The sequence below is a fragment of the Pipistrellus hanaki genome, assembly GCF_964339955.1.
Source record: "Pipistrellus hanaki genome assembly, chromosome: 5".
Classification (NCBI taxonomy): domain Eukaryota; kingdom Metazoa; phylum Chordata; class Mammalia; order Chiroptera; family Vespertilionidae; genus Pipistrellus; species Pipistrellus hanaki.
Genome location: NC_140507.1, coordinates 81,229,666 through 81,246,530, shown reverse-complemented (window position 1 = coordinate 81,246,530; position 16,865 = coordinate 81,229,666). Strand labels below are relative to the sequence as shown.

At 58.2% G+C, this 16,865-nt stretch overlaps 1 protein-coding gene across 8 annotated transcripts in view; it reads right to left on the bottom strand.

The window, feature by feature from the left end:
- The window catches only part of MAST3 (microtubule associated serine/threonine kinase 3), a 36,562-nt gene extending 22,112 nt beyond the window's left edge, over positions 1-14,450 (bottom strand). For 3 of the 8 annotated variants that reach the window (XM_084885831.1, XM_084885832.1, XM_084885833.1), the window contains exons 1-3: positions 14,359-14,448; positions 9,316-9,347; positions 6,261-6,350 (exon numbers count right to left, since the gene is read on the bottom strand). In XM_084885831.1, coding sequence (XP_084741957.1) covers positions 6,261-6,350; positions 9,316-9,347; positions 14,359-14,397 — 161 coding nt within the window. In that variant the 5' untranslated portion in view covers positions 14,398-14,448. Of the gene's footprint in view, positions 1-1,688; positions 2,010-6,260; positions 6,351-6,625; positions 6,798-9,315; positions 9,348-14,358 lie in introns of those variants that run through there. The other 5 variants (XM_084885837.1, XM_084885838.1, XM_084885835.1 and 2 more) reach the window with 3 other exon arrangements.
- Positions 14,451-16,865: the final 2,415 nt, after the last annotated feature.

Sequence of the window (16,865 nt, the reverse complement as noted above, 5' to 3'; positions counted from 1 at the left end):
CCCCCCCCCCCCCCGCCCCCAACTCCCTCAGATCAGTCGCCCAGCAACAGCTCTACTTGTTCAGCAAGTGCATCAGCCCACACACCCAGCTGCCAACTCAGCGCAGCCGCAGCACTCTGCCTGGGGAGGGAGAGAAGCCTCCGCTCCGCGGGCCCAGGAACACGGTCCCAGGGAGAAGGCACGGGGCGGGAGGAGGTGTGGGGAAGCGTGGTCAGCCACCGATCCAGGCGACAAGGAAGGCGTGGGTGGGGGCTGGTGTTTGGATCCAGCCTGCTCACAGCTGTTCCTCTGAGCCTCAGTTTCCCCATCTGCTGGGAAGATTTGATAAAAGCCAATACACCAAGCTCAGCTTTGGGGCCGGCGCTGGGCAAATGGTGGTGGGTACATGTCGTCCTGTTGGCTTGCAGGGAGAGCCTGGTGCATTGTCAGGGTGCAGGCCATGCCTCCCCGGATAATTAAGTCACCGCGTGTCAATTCCAACAGGCCGGGAGGTGGGAGAGGCCAGATGTACCCATTTCCCAGCCTGGGAAACTGAGGCTACAGATCAACAGCCGCAGGGATTGTCTTCTAGACTGAGGCGCCGAAGCAAAAGTGAAACCCGCAGGTTCCTGCAAAACTTCCTGCCCACCCCCCACCCTCACACACAAACCAGTCCCACATCCTCTCCCTGCCCCTCACCTGGTTCCTCACCCCCCTCCACTCCCATCATGTGTCACTTTCCACAGCATTTGGGAAAAATACTTGGCAGCCTACTGCTTCCTCTCAGGCGGGGTCTTCTTGAAAACAGCCTGACGGGAGATGTCAGGGGGGAAGTGGGCCCGGTCTGCTCACTTTCTGAGCGTCTGTTGAGTGCTGAGCATTTGCACGGCCCTCCCGGGAGGGCCCAGGACCCTGAAGTCCAACCACCACCCATGTGGTCCAACAGAATGAGAATATGGGGGAAAACAGGGGCCTGAGGCTAGTTCCTGCACCCAATCCCCGCCCGAGGTGCTCATAAGCCCTCTGTGGCTCTCTGGGGTCTGGGAGAAGAGCCTAAATCCTTGGACTTGGCATTCAAGGTTCCCCCGCCCAGCCTCCGCCTGTCCGCCCCTTTGGGCAACGTCCCATCCCAGCACCAGGAGACACCCAGGCACAGAGAGATAAAGGAACGGGTTGAGGTCACACAGCCTGACGCTGGCGGAGCTGGCGTTTGAGTCCAGGTCCCGGAGAGCCCACAGAACCTCGCTTGGTCTCTGGCTTTTAGAAGGGGAAACTGAGACTCCCAAGTCGGGCCGGGCTTTGTTCCAGGGTAACCCCCGCTATCGTTGCTCCTGACACACGCTCGCCAGCCGCGTGCTGCAAATGTTTGTTTGTGAATCACCATTTCTAGCAGGGCCCCACGGAGAGAGAGATCGGGGAGATCGGGGAGATCGGCGGCGTCAGTTTTTCCAAGAAGCACCTCCCCCCGGGTTCGGCCCGGGACTAGAGCCCTGGGTTCGAATCCTGTCTCAACTCACGGCTGCCTCATTCGGACCCCGGCTGCGACCCGGACTGGCACAACACACTCGCCCCAGAAGGGTGTCGGGGACACCTGCGGATGCCTGGGTCCCAGAGCGCCCTTCTCCGTCCCCCTCCCGTCACCCAGACACACTCCCGGCAACCGGTGTGTCCATCCGGCCTCCGCCGCGCTCCGCCCCGCGGGTCCCTACCTCTTGGAGCGCTGCAGCAGCGCGCCCTTGGCCAGGCGGCTCCGGTGGCCGGGCGCCGCCACCGCCGTCCAGTAGCTGGGGTCAGACATGCTGCGGCTTCCCTTTGTGCCGCCCGAGGCCCGGGAGGCGCGTGGGCGCAGCCGGCGGCGGCCGGGGGCCAGCCTCCGCGGCGGGATCGGCGCCCGGAGCCCGGCGGCGCGGGGAGGGCATAGGCACAGGGTGGGGAGGGGGGGCCCCGGGGCCCGGGTGGGTGGGGTGGGGTGGGTGGCGGGGAGGAAGCGCGCGCCCGGGGACCCCGCCCAGCGGGGCCTGTCGGGGGCGGGACGAGCGAGGCGGAAGCGGCGCCGCGGGCCCCGCGTGCAGCTGAGTGGGCGGGGCGTTGCCAGGGCGGGGCGGGGCGTTGCGAGGGCCGCGGGCGGAGGGGCGGGGCGTTGCGAGGGCCGCGGGCGGGGGGGCGGGGCGTTGCGGGGGCCTCTGCGCGGACAGGTCCGGCCGTTGCTAGGGCGGGAGCGGCGGGGGCGGGGCGTTGGCGGTTCTCGGAGGCTGGGCCTGGGAACATGGCTCCTTCTTCCCCATAAAAAGTACGGTAACTCCGATCGCCGCCCGCCCTTCCCTTCTCTCCAGCGGCGCGAACCCCTTCGGCTCGGTGCGAGCCCCGCGGCGCAGCCGGCGGCCAGGCGGGGCCCATGCCACTTCGCCTACGCTGGCTCCCCTCTTGGGAACACCCTTCGTGTCTGGCAAAACCCAGCGCCCCCTCCTCCAGGAAGCCTTCCCTTGGGTCTCCCGGCTTTTGTCTCCCCCAGACTTGGGGCTCCTCGGGTTTCCAGCACCGCCCAGGCCTGGGCTGGCACAGAGGGGCTGTTTGGCAAACTGAGTCAGGGCCTCTGGCAGGCCAGGCTCTGCCTGTCAGTCTGACAGAAAAGATCTCCAGCCTGGCTACAGTCCGGAATCAGAGGCTTGATGTGATTTTGCAAATCTTTTCAGCTATGAAATGGGAGGGAAACAGGCTGACAAGAGGATTACAGGAATTATATGTACATACGGCCTCAGGCTAACTTCCTGGCCTCTGTTTCTCCTTCTACACAATCCCTTGTGAAAATGGGAAGAACTGGAAGCACCAAAAGTGACGGTTCCCTGGCTTGGGAGGCAGGGGGAGTAGGGGTACAGAACCTCATGTTCACTACGGAAGGAGAAAGGTCTCATACAGTAGGCAGTAAATTAATGCTTCCCTCTTCTCATGACAGTCCCAGTAAGTCAGGGTCAACATCACTCTGAGGGCGGCCCCTTCACAGGCAACATGACACTTTGGTACCCGGCCCAGTGCTGAGGCTGCCACCAGATCACATATCTGAGAAGGGAGACTGAGGTAGAGGGGGCATGCGGCTGCCTAGTGCGTAGCTCTAACCTGCTTGTCTCTCTTGCGACTGATTTTTCTCAGGCTCCCCATCCTGCCCCCTCATGTCCACGTCACACTCAGTGGCCCACCTTGTCCAGACAGCTATCGGGTGTTCCCCCAGGAATGCTCTCCGGGTTCGGCAGACCAAGCCACGGGGAGCAGGAGCTGCCTGGACAGGGAGAGTGTACCCTTCCCACCTGTCCACGCGCTGTCTACACCCTTCTCGGTCCCATACTCTGTCCAAGTACCCTGGGTAGGAAATCCAAATTCTTTCTATCCTTGGCATTCAGGGCCCCAGAGAGCTCTCCTCTGACCATGCTCTTCCTGCCCAGAACAGCCTCTGTTGCCCCCTGTCTGTGAGGGCCCAACTCAGGACCTTCCTTAACACCTCTTACCACCACCACCACACCACCACCGCCGCCGCCGCCACCACCACCGCCACCACCACCACCGCCACCACCACCGCCACCACCACACCCACCACAGGCAGCGCCTCCCAATGGCTTCCCTCTTGTCCACGCCACAAGCATCAACTGAGCACCTGGTGTATCCCTGGCTGGCCCTGAAGGTAGAGGATGGCCAGGACAGATCCAGTCTGGCCCTTAAGGTCGCTCCCAGACCTCTGGGAGAGAAAACAACCCAACAGCCCTGGCTGGTTTGGCTCAGAAGGTAGAGCGTCGGCCTGCGGACTGAAGGGTCCCGGTTCAATCCCAGCCAAGGGCACATGCCTGGTTTGTGGTTCGATCCCCAGGAGGGGATGTGCAGGATGCAACCGACTGATGACTCGATCTCACTGATGTTTCTGTCTCTCTCTACCTTTCCCTCCTCTCTGAAGTCAATAAAAAAAAATATATTAAAAAGAAAAGAAAAGTACCCAACAGTCACACAAGAAAACATGGAAATACCACCCACGATGGGATCAGGATGAGAGGAATAGGTGGGTGCAATGGCTGTACCCAGGGCGGGGGCACCCTTGAGCAGGGGGTGTTCGAGGAAGGCTTCCGTGTCTGTGGGCTTGATGGATACTTGAAAAACAAAGAAAAGAGGAAGTGGAGACAAGAAGGCTCTGGGCAGAAAGGACAGCAAGTGCCAAGGCGCTGAGGCTGAGCTGGCTCACGTGCTGGCCATTCGGGCCATGAGGAGACGGAGGAGGAGGAGGCAAGAGGCCCTGCGGCTGAGGGGACAACTGGGGACCTGCTTCTAGGGTGTTTAGAGGCAAAGACCCATGTCCTTAAATGGCCCAAGGCAATGAGGATCTGCTGCCCCCTGGTGGCGAGTGAGGCAGTCTCCAGACTTCTCCATTTCCTCCTGCTAAAACCGGCTGGTCTCAACAAGTGAGAGCTGTCAGTCCTGGCCTAACGCTGTCTCCCAGGTGCCCCTGGACAACATCGTCTGAGGTCCTGTGCCTCAGGCTACAGCAGTGCCTGCCTCTGGACACTCGAAATGGTCCAGAACCACAATCACCTACCCATCTGTTGACCGAGCCACCTCCCTGCCTCTGCCATCTCCCTTCCTGTCCTCTGTCTCAGAAGACCTTCTTCCCCTTAAGACAGCCACAGAGGCTTTAAAACACATGTGTCAAACACAAGGCCCGCGGGCCAAATCCAGCCCGCCAGGCCTTGCAATGTGGCCCGCACGCGCTGTCATCATTGCACTCCGCTGTCAGTTTATGACATTGTCAGTTTATGACTGTTCAGTAAACCATTCGGCCCTCGATTTAGGCTGGATTTTAGATTTTGGCCCCTTCTCTGATTGAGTTCGACACCCCTACTTTAAAAGTTTCAGTTCTGGGCCGAAACCGGTTTGGCTCAATGGATAGAGCGTCGGCTTGGGGACTGAAAGGTCCCAGGTTCGATTCCAGTCAAGGGCATGTACCTTGGTTGCGGGCATATCCCCAGTAGGGGGTATGCAAGAGGCAGCTGATCGATGACTCTCATCGATGTTTCTAACTCTCTATCTCTCACCCTTCCTCTCTGTACAAAATCAATAAAATATATATTTTTTTAAAGTTTCAGTTCTGCCCCAGGACCTTTGCACATGCAGTTCCTTCTGCCTAGTGGTTCCTCCCCTAGTTCTGTCCACACCTCAGCTCAAACATAACCTCCTCCGAGAGGCCCCTGTCTGAATGTATCTTGTTTGTCCGCCCACTTGCTCATGACCCACTTCCGGAGCCCCGTGCGTGAGGGACTACGTTCGTTTTGCTCACAGCTATATCCTCAGCACCTGGCACATAGTAGGTGCCTAACAAATGCTGCTGACCAACTGCAGGTGTCTGCCTATTGCCCAGTTCCCGGTATGGTTTCCAAATTGTCCTCTCTTCTCCCCATTTAAGGCCTGTGGGGAGAGCCTGGGCAGCTCATTCACACTAAGGTGCAAAGGACTGATGGGCCGCCACATTCTGGACACCACTGACACTCACATCGGTCCCCACCCTGAGCTGTACAAGGAGCCCAGGATAACGCGGGTATTGTGTCCTGTCCTGGGCCCCATCAGTCACAGAGGGTGGCTCAAACCCTTGACAGACTCTGGCGGCCAGTCTGGCCCTGAGGCTGAGCCCCCAGACACGCGGAGCCAAGAGAACTGGTGCTGCCGCTCGGAGCCTGTTCCCTCAGTTGGGAAACAGGGTCAGGAGAGGTGCCTCCCTCCAAGGGTTTCGGAGGGATCTTAAGGCTGGTGCTCGGTCAAGCAGGATTTTTTCTGCCTACACTTCTCTGCCCGGTTAGGTTCAGGGGCTGGGGCTGTCATGGTGAACTCTTAACCGTGTGTGTGTGTGTGTGTGTGTGTGTGTTCGTTCAGAGGAGGGAGCTTTCTGGCCAGCTGCGCTGGGTGTGGGGAATCCCTGAGGTCACAGGCTGGGAGCCAGGCTGATTCAGCAGGGAGGGTTCGGGGCAGGCTGGGAACCCAGCACCTGCCTCAGGACCTTGGGCAACACCTCAAGTTCTGGCCTCACCTTGGCCACCTGTCAGACAGGGGACCTGCTGGCTGGGACTGAAAGTGTAGTTTCCCCATCAGGACCCTCCTGTGGTTCACAGCGCCATTTTATGGAGGGGTAAACTGAGGCCCAGAAGGCGAGGTCAGCAGCCCACAGTGCCTTGGGGAGGGAGCTGGGTTTGGGGCGTTTCCGGGGCTTTGGGGTCCCAGGGCCTGTCAGCCCTGCCCTGCTGGCTGTCACTTACCTCCAGGGGTGCAGTCCCAGGGAGGGGCTGCAGGGGCTGCAGGGGCTGCTGGGGCTCAGCAAGGACGGACTCTGGCTACTCGGAGACAGACTGCAAAGAGAGAGGCCGGGGGCGGTGAACCTGGCGGCGCCCTGTGGGTGGCCCACTCCGCAGGCCCGACCGGGGCTGCGGTTCTCCAGGAAAAGGAGGAAGGGGCCAAGGCCCGGATTCCGGGTCTCCTGCAGGCCTCGAGGGCGGGGCCAGCCGGGTCCCCCAGGCAAGCTCCTGGGAGGCAGCGGTGCCCGTCTGAACCACTGGAACAGAGGCTGGGGGGACGGGTGGTGGCCGCCGCCCCTCCCCCCTGGTCCTCCCCCCCAGCCACTCACTCGAGGGTCAGCGCCGGGATGTGCAGCTTGTCCCTGCGGGACTTCATGGCGAGGCCGGGCCGCGTCTACACGGTCGGGTGCCAACGCCCCCTCCGCGGTCCCCAAAACCCTGCTGGTGGCGTGATCGCACGGGGCCCGCCAGAGGCGGACGCGGGGACAGCGCACCCGGCGGACGCGGCGAGGGCCGGGCCGCGGGGGGCGGGGGCGGGCTCTCCCCGCCTCGGGGCGGGCCTCCGAGCCCCGCACCTGCGCGCAGGCCCTGCCCAGCGGCCGCAGCGATTGGGGTGCGGGCCGGGGCGGCGGGTGTCACTCCCTCGTGGGAAGGGGCCTCGGGACCGCACGGAGGGGCAGGGGAGGCTGTCGCTGCATCCCCGATCGCATCGCAGCTTCCCCGCCGGGCCCCGCCCCCCGGCCCCGGCGCTGTCCCAGCTCTGGGGGTCTCCGGGACCCACGGTCCCAGCAGGTCCCGCCCCGATCCTCCAACCCCGGCACTGGCGCCCCCTGGCGGCGGGTCCCAGCCTCTGTGCGCACACTCCGGCCCCGGCCACGCCTCCAGGCCGGTGCCCCGCGGGTCCCCAGGCCGCGAAATCCCGTCCCCACCCCGCATTCAGATCCGACTTTGGCCCCACCCGCCCTTCCTCGGAGAAGCCGTCCTACGAGACCCCGAAGGAGGGGGCGTCTGTGGCTCTGGCCCCCTTGAATCGCTAGGTGGACCCAGTCCGGCCCGCCGCAGGTGGCAGAGACTAGACTCCGGTCCTGCCCGCCGTGCGGGACTTTGCCCTCCGTGGTTCGGACTGATTCACTGTCCACCACCCCGCCCCCAGCCCGGGCAAAGGCTACTCTCCGGGCAATGTCCAAGACCCAGCCCCTGCCGGGGCCACAGGCTCTCCCCGCAGCTGCGTTAGCCCCAGTCCAAGGAAAGCAGATGGTGAGGGCCTGAGCGCCACTCTGTACTTGTCCCCACCGTGAGATTTCAAACTGTCATCAAACACCGGAACCTCTTCTTTCTTTTTGATAGATCCTCCCTTCCCCCAGCTGATGGACGGAGAATGACGTAACCTGCACCTGCAGCCGGACATTCCTGAGCACTGAACCAGGCACCTTATATGGGCTGTACATTGAACCACCAATCAGCACCTGCCAAATACCCTAAGCCCCCATTCCTAAGTCCCTAATCCTGTGCCTTATATGAAACCACCATCAGCGTGTGCCAAGTGCCCTAAGCCCCGTCTCGGTCCCTTCCCTTTCCTCCCCTCAGAAGTAAGGTGACCAGACATCCTGCTTTTGGCGGGACAGCCCCGATTTTCACAACTTTAATTGTAAAAATTTTAACAATTTCAATTGTTAAAAATCAGGACTGTCCTGCCAAAAGCAGGATGTCTGGTCACCTTACAAAGGCATGTTCAGCCCTGCACATGTGCTTTTCTTCCTCTGGAAGCAGGCTTTCTGCTCCTCTGATGAAGCCTGTGTCCCGGTCTCCGGCCTCTGTCCCATCTCTCACTTTCCCCCTCCCCCTCCCCTGTGCTCACTCAGCTACCCCTGTCTCCATGCTGTTCTTCCCAAGCCACACGGGTGCACACCTCAGGACCTTCGTCCATGCCGTTCCCTCTGCCTGAAGTGCTGTTCCCCTTAGACTCTTTCCCTGGCCTCTTCCTCTGGTTCCAGATTTAGGCTCAACTGTTACTTCCTTCAAGGTCTGTCTCTGTTCCATTTCTCCCCTTCATAACATCACTTCGCCACCCCTGTCCCCAAGAGAGTGAGAGTGGAGCAGGCAGGGTCCAGCAATGGCCAGTCCCCGTGCCCCTTGTGCCTGGCACAGGGCCTGGCACACAGGAGGGGCTCAAAAAAAAAAAGTTTGCCGAAACCGGTTTGGCTCAGTGGATAGAGCATCGGTCTGCGGACTGAAGGGTCCCAGGTTTGATTCTGGGCAAGGGCATGTACCTGGGTTGCGGGCACATCTCCAGTGGGGGGTGTGCAGGAGGCAGCTGGTCGATATTTCTCTCTCATCAACGTTTCTAGCTCTCTATCCCTCTTCCTTCCTCTCTGTGGAAAATCAATAAAATATATTAAAAAAAAAAGTTTGTTAAGTGAATGACTTCCCTGGTGGGCAAGCAATCTGTACTCCCAACATGGCTGAATACAACCTCCAGACCATCAGCACAAGGTAAACCCCTCCTCTCCAGGGCATTGGTTTCTCCATCTGTTAACTAGCAACGGTGCTGAACAACATGTTCTTTGAACTTTTTGGGGATCCAGAAACGCCAGCCTACAGGAACACTTCTGTGACCCCGAGGGATACAATTTTCTTACCCATGTTCCCCGAAAGAGCTCCCGATCACAGGAGGCAAGTAAGCTGCCCCCAGGACATTGGATTGTGATTCTCTGAGAATCTGGACTCTGGATGCCAGAGAAGCCTGCCTGCCTTCAGAAGCTGGGTGTCTTTGAGCCAGTGATGCAACTTACACCCCCATTTCCTCATTTGCAAACCAGCCTGGGCCTCCCGGCCTGTGGGGAGGCCCCGTGAGGCACTTGTGAATTGCTTTGCAAACACCAGGAGTGGGATCAAGGTGAGCAGCGTGGTTGTAATGATTAAATAAATAAATTCACAATTTGGAGGCTGCAGCTGAGATCTCTGTGCCCGGCAGGCACCACAGGGCCCCCACCCAGCCAACCGACCCCGGGAAACTCACCCCCGTCCGCGGCGAGGCAGGCTCAGTTCCTTCTGAAAGAAGATGAAGATGGGTCATTCCCAGAGACAAGCCCTTCCCCGCCCTGGCCCTCCCCCACCTCACACCCCAGTGGCCCCATGCTCACCCTAACCCAGCCTATGCCTTCTTTCTGCTTTCCCCTCATCCTGGGCTCCGCTCCGCCTCAGAAGCTTTGCGCCCGCTGTGCCCTCCGCCAGGATCACTCTCCACTCTGGTGCCGCTTAATGGCAGCCCAGGTCTCAGCTCAGTCATCCCTTCCTCCTCAAAGCTCCTCTGGACTCCCTATCTACCTCCTTGCCCAGCTCACACCCTATGGGTATGATAAATAACTCCATTATTTAAGATAAATTAGTTACATTTTAAAAGACATATGTCAACAGTGGCTGGATACTAACAATCTACTGAGGAGAGAGAGGTTCCTGAGTCAGCCTCACCCCGCCCCTCTCAGATCTGAAAGCCGTTCCCCCTCCACCCTCTGCAGAGCCTCCTCAGGTTTGGGTCCTGGGCCCTGGTGGGAAGCAGGGCCCTGACCAATGACTCGCTATTCAAGACCCTTTTAGAGCTCAGCAAGCTGACCTGCCTAACCCTGGGTGCCTCACACACGCAGGGCAAAAAAGCCCTGTTCTTGGGGTCCATTGTAATCTCCCCCTGTCCCGTCCCTCAGTCCACCCTCCACTGTGGCTCACCCTAGAGGGTTTTTAAATTCCCAAAAGACCATGTGGCACAAGTTTAGAGTCTGGGGACCCTGAGACCTGGGGTTATCTGTTCTCTCCTGGCTGTGGGACCTACGGTAGAACAAGTGGCTTGTACTCCGGGCTGAAGTTCTCTCTTCTGCAATTTGGAGATAACATCAGGAGGGTTCCGGGTAAACCCAGCCATTATTATTATTATTTTTATCACTGTTGTGTGTTGTTGCACTCAGCAAGAGACCCCACAGACTATCAGAATAACTAGTAAATTTTACTTTTACCGAGGTGCCTACTACGCATCAAGAGCAGGGTCCGTTTTTTTGTTGTATATTTTTTTGTTTTTTTTTTACAGGCAGAGAAACTGAGGCGCGGAGGGAAGCCAGCCGCCCACGCCTCTTGGCTGAGAAAGCAGAGAATCCAGGTCTCTGGACACCTCCTCCGCCCGCCCCCTCCCCGCCACACGGAACACGCCGGGGCGGTGGAGTCCAGGACACGTTGCTATTTTTGCCTAAGGTGGGCTGGGGGCTGCCCACGTCCGGGGCAGAGCGCTCGCTGTGGCAACCAGTGACGTCATTAGCCCCCCGCAGCCAATTGGAGGGCCCGGAGGCTGCCAGGCTCGGGCAGCCCCGGGGAGGAGTTGGCAGGGTTCTCCCCCGCCCCCCCGCAGGGGAAGAGGAGGGTTCCTGGGGGTGTTACCTGTCGCCCAGCTACCTCCAGCTCAGAAAACCGAGCCATTCAAGGTGGGAGGAGGCTGACCTGCCCCCTGAGGTCCGGCTGCTTAAATACCTCTGGGGACAGAGAGCTCACTACCATTCAGGGCAAGAGGTTATAGACCCAGAACCACCACCGCTACCACTTAGGGTCTCCTTCTGCCCCATCCAACTGTAATGGGATCTTAGGCCAGCTCCCCTCTCGGTCCGCCCCACTCCTGCTAACGGGAAACAGGGAGGAGCTGGGATCTGAACCAGGGGTACCCGCTGCATCCTTCTCTATCCCAGCCATTTCCTTCCAAAGCCCCCGACAGCCCTGGTTCCCAGTCCAGCTGCCCCCCCCCGTCTGGGCTGTGTGACCCCCCAAGCAAATCACCCCTCGGCGCCTTCGTTTCCTCATTTGGAAAACGACCCAGTTACATAGGGTCCTGAGAGGAATGAGGGAGCAAGCTCAGGGGTGGCTTCTATGAATCGGAGTCAAGACAATTCTGTGAGGTTAATAGTAACCACCATTTCTTAATGTGCTTCCCAAACACAAAAGGATGTGAAGTGGCAGAGAGGAGAGGGGAAGATGAGCAGCCCTCTATCCCTTCACTTCCCCCTCCCAAAGGCTGGGCCTAACAGAACTCTCCAGGCACCCCCCCCCGCCCCCCAAAAAAGAAAAAACTCACACACACAAAAAAACAACAACCCTGGCTCCCTGCATCATCTGCTTTGACCCTCAGGCCCCTCTTTTTATTTAAAAAAATATATATTTTATTGATTTTTTACAAAGAGGAAGGGAGAGAGATAGAAACATTGATCAGCTGCCTCCTGCACACTCCCTACTGGAGATGTGCCCAAAACCAAGGTACATGCCCTTGACCAGAATTGAACCTGAGGTCCTTGAGTCCACAGGCCGACACTCTATCCACCAAGCCAACTAGTTAGGGCATCAGGCATTTTATATATGACCTCAGAGAGGAAAGGGGAGGGAGAGTTAGACAGAAGCATCAATGGTGAGAGAGAATCATTGATCGGCTGCCTCCTGCACGCCCCCTCCTGGGGACTGAGCCTGAAACCCAGGCATGTGCTCTTGACTGGAATAGAACCCTGGACCCTTTAGTCTGCAGGCTGAGGCTCTATCCACTGAGCCAAACCGGCTAGGGCCTCAGGCCCTCTCTACTGGCTGTTCCCCCAGAGTGGAGTGGCTCCTGCCTAGAGGGGAGTAGGAAGGGGACCATGATTCCCTGGAGCTGCCTTTTAAACATTATATTTACAGCCCTAGCTGGCTTGGTTCAGTGGATAGAGTGCCAGCCTTCGGAGTCCCAGGTTCCATTCTGGTCAAGGGCACATGCTCGGATTTCGGGCTCAATCCCCAGTCAAGGGCATCCGACCAAACGGATGTTTCTAACTCTCTCCATCTCCCTTCCTCTCTGAAATCAATAAAGATATATTTTTTAAAACAATATTTACAGCATCTTCTGTGCTTGGCTGGGCTTGGCCATGCTGCCTCCCTCCAGAAGTCTCAGCTCCACGCTGAGGAATCCCCAGTCTGGAGGAGACAGAGCAGGACAAGGTGTCCCACAGGAGGCACTGAGGGGACCCAGAGGGAGAGAAGGGGCTGGGGGGGGGGGGCATTGTCCGGCTGGGCCAGCAGGCTAGTGGGAACCAGAAGGGTGGAGGTGTGACAGCACGGTGGGCACCAAGCCCCACCGGAAGCTCTCAGCTGGAGCCGAGGGGAGAGACGTTCTCAGGGACCACCTTGGAGAAGCACCGGCTTCCGGGGAGAGAGGAAGTGGGACTGGGCCACGAAGAAGCAGGATGGACCTTCCCGCTGGAGCAGAGACAAAATCCAGACCCAGGCTCTACTGCCCCTGGATACTGTGTTTGGGGATCTGGTGTTTTAAAATTTTGTCGTTTGCCAAGTGGGAGATGATGGGAAAATAGTCATGGTCGTAATAACGGCTCGTGGTAACTGGCTCCTATAAATGCCACCCAGAAGTCTGAACTTGACCAAACCAGGAAGGTCCACTCCTCCCCTGACCCACAGCCAACACCAGCTGGTGGCCCCCAAACCGGTGGCCCGTGGCCAGGGTGGGGCTGGTGTGGAGGGGAGGCAGGACCCGCCGGGATTTACATCCCGATCTGCCCCCTCCTTGATGTGACCCCTGAACAACAGCGGCTACACTTCTCTGAGCCTCCATTTCCCCTTTTGAACACCCGGGACGGGTGCTTCCTTCCAGTGGAACAGGCCCCCACTTCCTGACGTTCGCAGCACCCCCACTCGCCTACCAGAAGGCTGTTTCTCTATTTTAAGAGGCCGCGGGCGGGGCTCGAGCCTAACTGGGGCTTCAGGCGGAGCCTGTCCCCTCACAACACCCCGCTGCTCCCCAGTCCTGCCCCCCACCTCCGCCTCTTCGGGCTCTGGCCTCCGCCTACCCTTCTGCTCCCCACCCCACCACGCCCTGGGGGGGTCCTGCCCCGCAGCAATGCCCGCTGGCTCCCAATTCCACCCGCCCCCCCCGCCCCCAACGCACCGCTCCTCAGCACCTTCAGGGGTTCGCAGTCCTGGGGATCCTGTCCCGCAGCAGCCTGGGTTCCAGTCCGCCTTCCCCCTTCTTTGCCAGCCTCGGTGCCCGCCACCCTCCACCCTTCCTAGTTCTCGCTGCCCTCAGCTTCTTTCCTTTCCCCAGAGATCCTGCCTCCTCTGCCCCAAGGCCAGCAGCAACGCTTGGCCGGCCGCCGTTCCGGGGTGCCTGAGCGCCCCCCGCCCCTGAGCTCTGGCCTTCATCCCTCCCGCCCGGCTGGGGTCCGGGAGGAGGGGCGGGAGGGGAGCGCCCCGCTGCCTCTGCAGAGCCGGGCACCCAGAAGGCACCCAGAAGGCACTCAGTACATGTGTGCTGGGTCCATGACCAATTCCAGGCTCCCCACCTGCAACCTGGTGGCTCCAAAAGAGCGCGGTCTAAGCCCTCAGGAAACGCGCAGATCCTCTCGGTTCCCTGCCTGGGAATTAAGCTCCAAGAAGTTGCTGCCACCGGGGTTCGAATCCAGGCCTCTGTGCAACCTCCTGGGTACCAGCCCCGGCCAAAAACGGGGCGCTCTTAGGCTCCCAGGGAAACGGAGGTGCGCAGAAGCAGGGGCGCCTTCTGCAGCCCGCCTCGCACAGAGCTGATCACCGGTGTCTGAGAGCCGGTTATGGACTCGGAGTCAGATCCCTGCTGGGCCACCTCGGCTTGGTGACTTCCCCAGACTCAGTTTCCCCATCTGACAAATGGGCACCTGGACGGCCCCAGCCTCCCCGGCTTGCCTTCGGGCTGAGCTGAGGCCGGAGCAAGGTGGCAAGTTTGAATTCCCATTAATGAATATTAGTGTGTCGCTCTAATGGGATGAACGCAACGATGACCATATGGTGAGCGCTCCTGGGCTGCTGCTGCTCATGTTATTATTGGAGCCGCTGGTGGGGGAAGGCGCATCCCTCAGCCCCTCTCTCTCGGGCCAGCGCTTGCAGCCTCAGTTTCTCCATATGTCAAAGGAGACGTGTCCCCTCCCCACCAGCGGGGCCAAAGGGAGAGATCAGAGCGCGCCCCGCCCCTGCCTCAGTTTCCCCGCCCCCAGGCCAGGTCCCCGCCCGCGCAGGGCCTCACCTGGAGCCCGCGGCGCCGCAGGAGGCTCGGCTCGTCCATGGCTCGCTGGTCTCTGCAGCGGACACGCCCTCCGCTCCGCCCCGGCGCGCGGGGCCCCCACCGATCCAGCCGGTCAGCTGACGCCGCTGACCCCGCCCCTCCGGGGAGCCCTCCTCGGAGGCCCCACCCCATTGGGCGAGCCGGCCCAGCCCTCCCAGGCCCCGCCCCATCCTGGGCCCAGAAGTAAACATTTTTCAATGAATCCTTCTAGAAAGAAGGGAGCATTGACACCCCCATTTTGCAGATGAGGGAGCTGCGGTCCCAAGAGGTTAATTCGTGTGCCCAGGGCACCCCACAAGGCTGGCACTCACCTTCGTGCAAAATGTAAAGCTCTCCCCAAACTCATTATTTTAAAAAATCAAACAATACAATAATGCATGATCTACAAGATATCACCATTTTAAATAAAGACAGGACCAAGCTCTGCCCTTGCACTGCCCTGCAAGGTCTCTTTAGGTAGTCCTAAATCCTGATTCTTTTGCCTCACCTAATCCTGATCCTAGTCCCAATAAAATGTTATTTATAAGAACAGGAAGCCACTGTAGTTTTGCCAGATTCTTTTCTTTTTAAAAAAATCTTTACCCAAAGACATGTTTTGTTTCTTTAACTTATTTTTGAGAGAGAGGAAGGGAGAGGGAAAGAGAAACATCAATGTGAAAGAGAAACATGGATCGGTTGCCTCAGGCAAGCATAGAATCTGGGATGGAACCCTGAACCCAGGTAGGTGCCCTGACTGGGAATCAAACTTGCGACCCTTCCGCGCAGGGGAGGGCACTCCATCCAATGAGCCACACTGGCCAGGGCTGCCCGCTCCTTTGTTGAGGATGGTTGCCTGTGAAGAGTGCCAACCTGGATATCTGGCTAAGTGCCTTGTGAGACCGCCTCCTACAAGAACCTGGCGACAATTGTTCAGCCCCGCTTCGCAGAAGGAAGCCTAAGGCTGGGAAAAGCCTAAAACCCCAAGACAGCATCCGTGTTCTCTGTTTCACTGGGGCTCCCACGGTCTCTGCAGCTGCAGGCTCCTCGGCTGCCCCTCTGCTGGACCTGGTCATGAGAGTATTGAGGCTGAAGGGGACCCTCCGGAAGGTCAGCCACCAATTGCCTGGGAGGCTCTGTAGGACTCACCACGTTATGGTGAGCGGATTGGGCAAATAAGAATACAGGGCTCCCAGGCAAAACATGTTCTCATACACATGTTTAAATTAACATATAATTCACATACCATAAAATTATCACAGTTTTGCCTGGCAGGTGTGGCTCAGTGGTTGAACATCCACTGAGGAGGAGGTCACAGTTCAATTCCTGGTCAGTCCCCTGCCCGGTTGTGGGCTTGATCCCCAGTGTGGGCATGCAGGAGGTAGCCAACCAATGATTCTCTCTCATCGTTGATGTTTCTATCTCTCTCCCTCCTACTTCCTCTCTGAAATATATTTTAAAAAATAAAGTGTAGCTGATTTGGCTCAGTGGATAAAGCGTTGGCCTATGGACTGAAAGGTCCCAGGTTCGATTCTGGTTAGGGGCATGTACCTTGGTTGCGGGCACACCCCCAGTGTGGGGTGTGCAGGAGGCAGCTGATCTATGTTTCTCATCGATGTTTCTAACTCTCTATCCCTCTCCCTTCCTCTTCCTCTCTGTAAAAAATCAATAAAATATATTTTAAAAAATAAATGAAAATAAAGTGTACAGTTTTGAGATTTTAGCAATTCACGGTTTTGCAACTATCACCGCTATTTAATTCCAGAACGTATTTGTCACCCCCAAAAGAAACCCTGTGCCCATGAGCAGTCACTTCCCATTCCTCCTCCCCCAGCCTCTGGCAACCGCCAATGTGCCTTCTGTTTCTGTGGGTTTGCTTGCTCTGGACATTTCATATAAATGGGATCATGCCACACGTGACCTTTTGTGTCTGGCTTCTTTCACTTAACACAATGTTTTCAAGATTCATCTTCGTTGTAGCAAATGCCAGTACTCGGTTCCTTTCTAAGGCCGAGTAATACTCGTACTGCTTCTTGTTTATCCATTCATCTGTTACTAGACATTTGGGTTGTTTCCGCTCTTTGGCTTTGCAGCCAGACCTGCTGTGAACATTCACAGACAAGTTGTGGGGGACATGGCTTTCCATTCTTCTAGGTATATACCTAGGAGTGGAGTTCTGGGCCAGATGGTAACTCTATGTTTAACTTTTTCAAAAACTACCAGACTGTTTTTCCAAAGCAGTCTGTGTTCCCTCAAAATTCTTATGCTGAAATCCTCACCCCCAGGACCTCAGAATGTGACTTGTATAAGGAGAAAGCACCTTTAAATAATTCGTTAGCCGAAACCGGTTTGGCTCAGTGGTAGAGCGTCGGTCTGCGGGCTGAAAGGTCCCGGGTTCGATTCCGGTCAAGGGCATGTACCTTGGTTGTGGGCACATACCCAGTAAGGGGTATGCAAGAGGCAACTGATCAATGATTTCCTGTCATCAATGT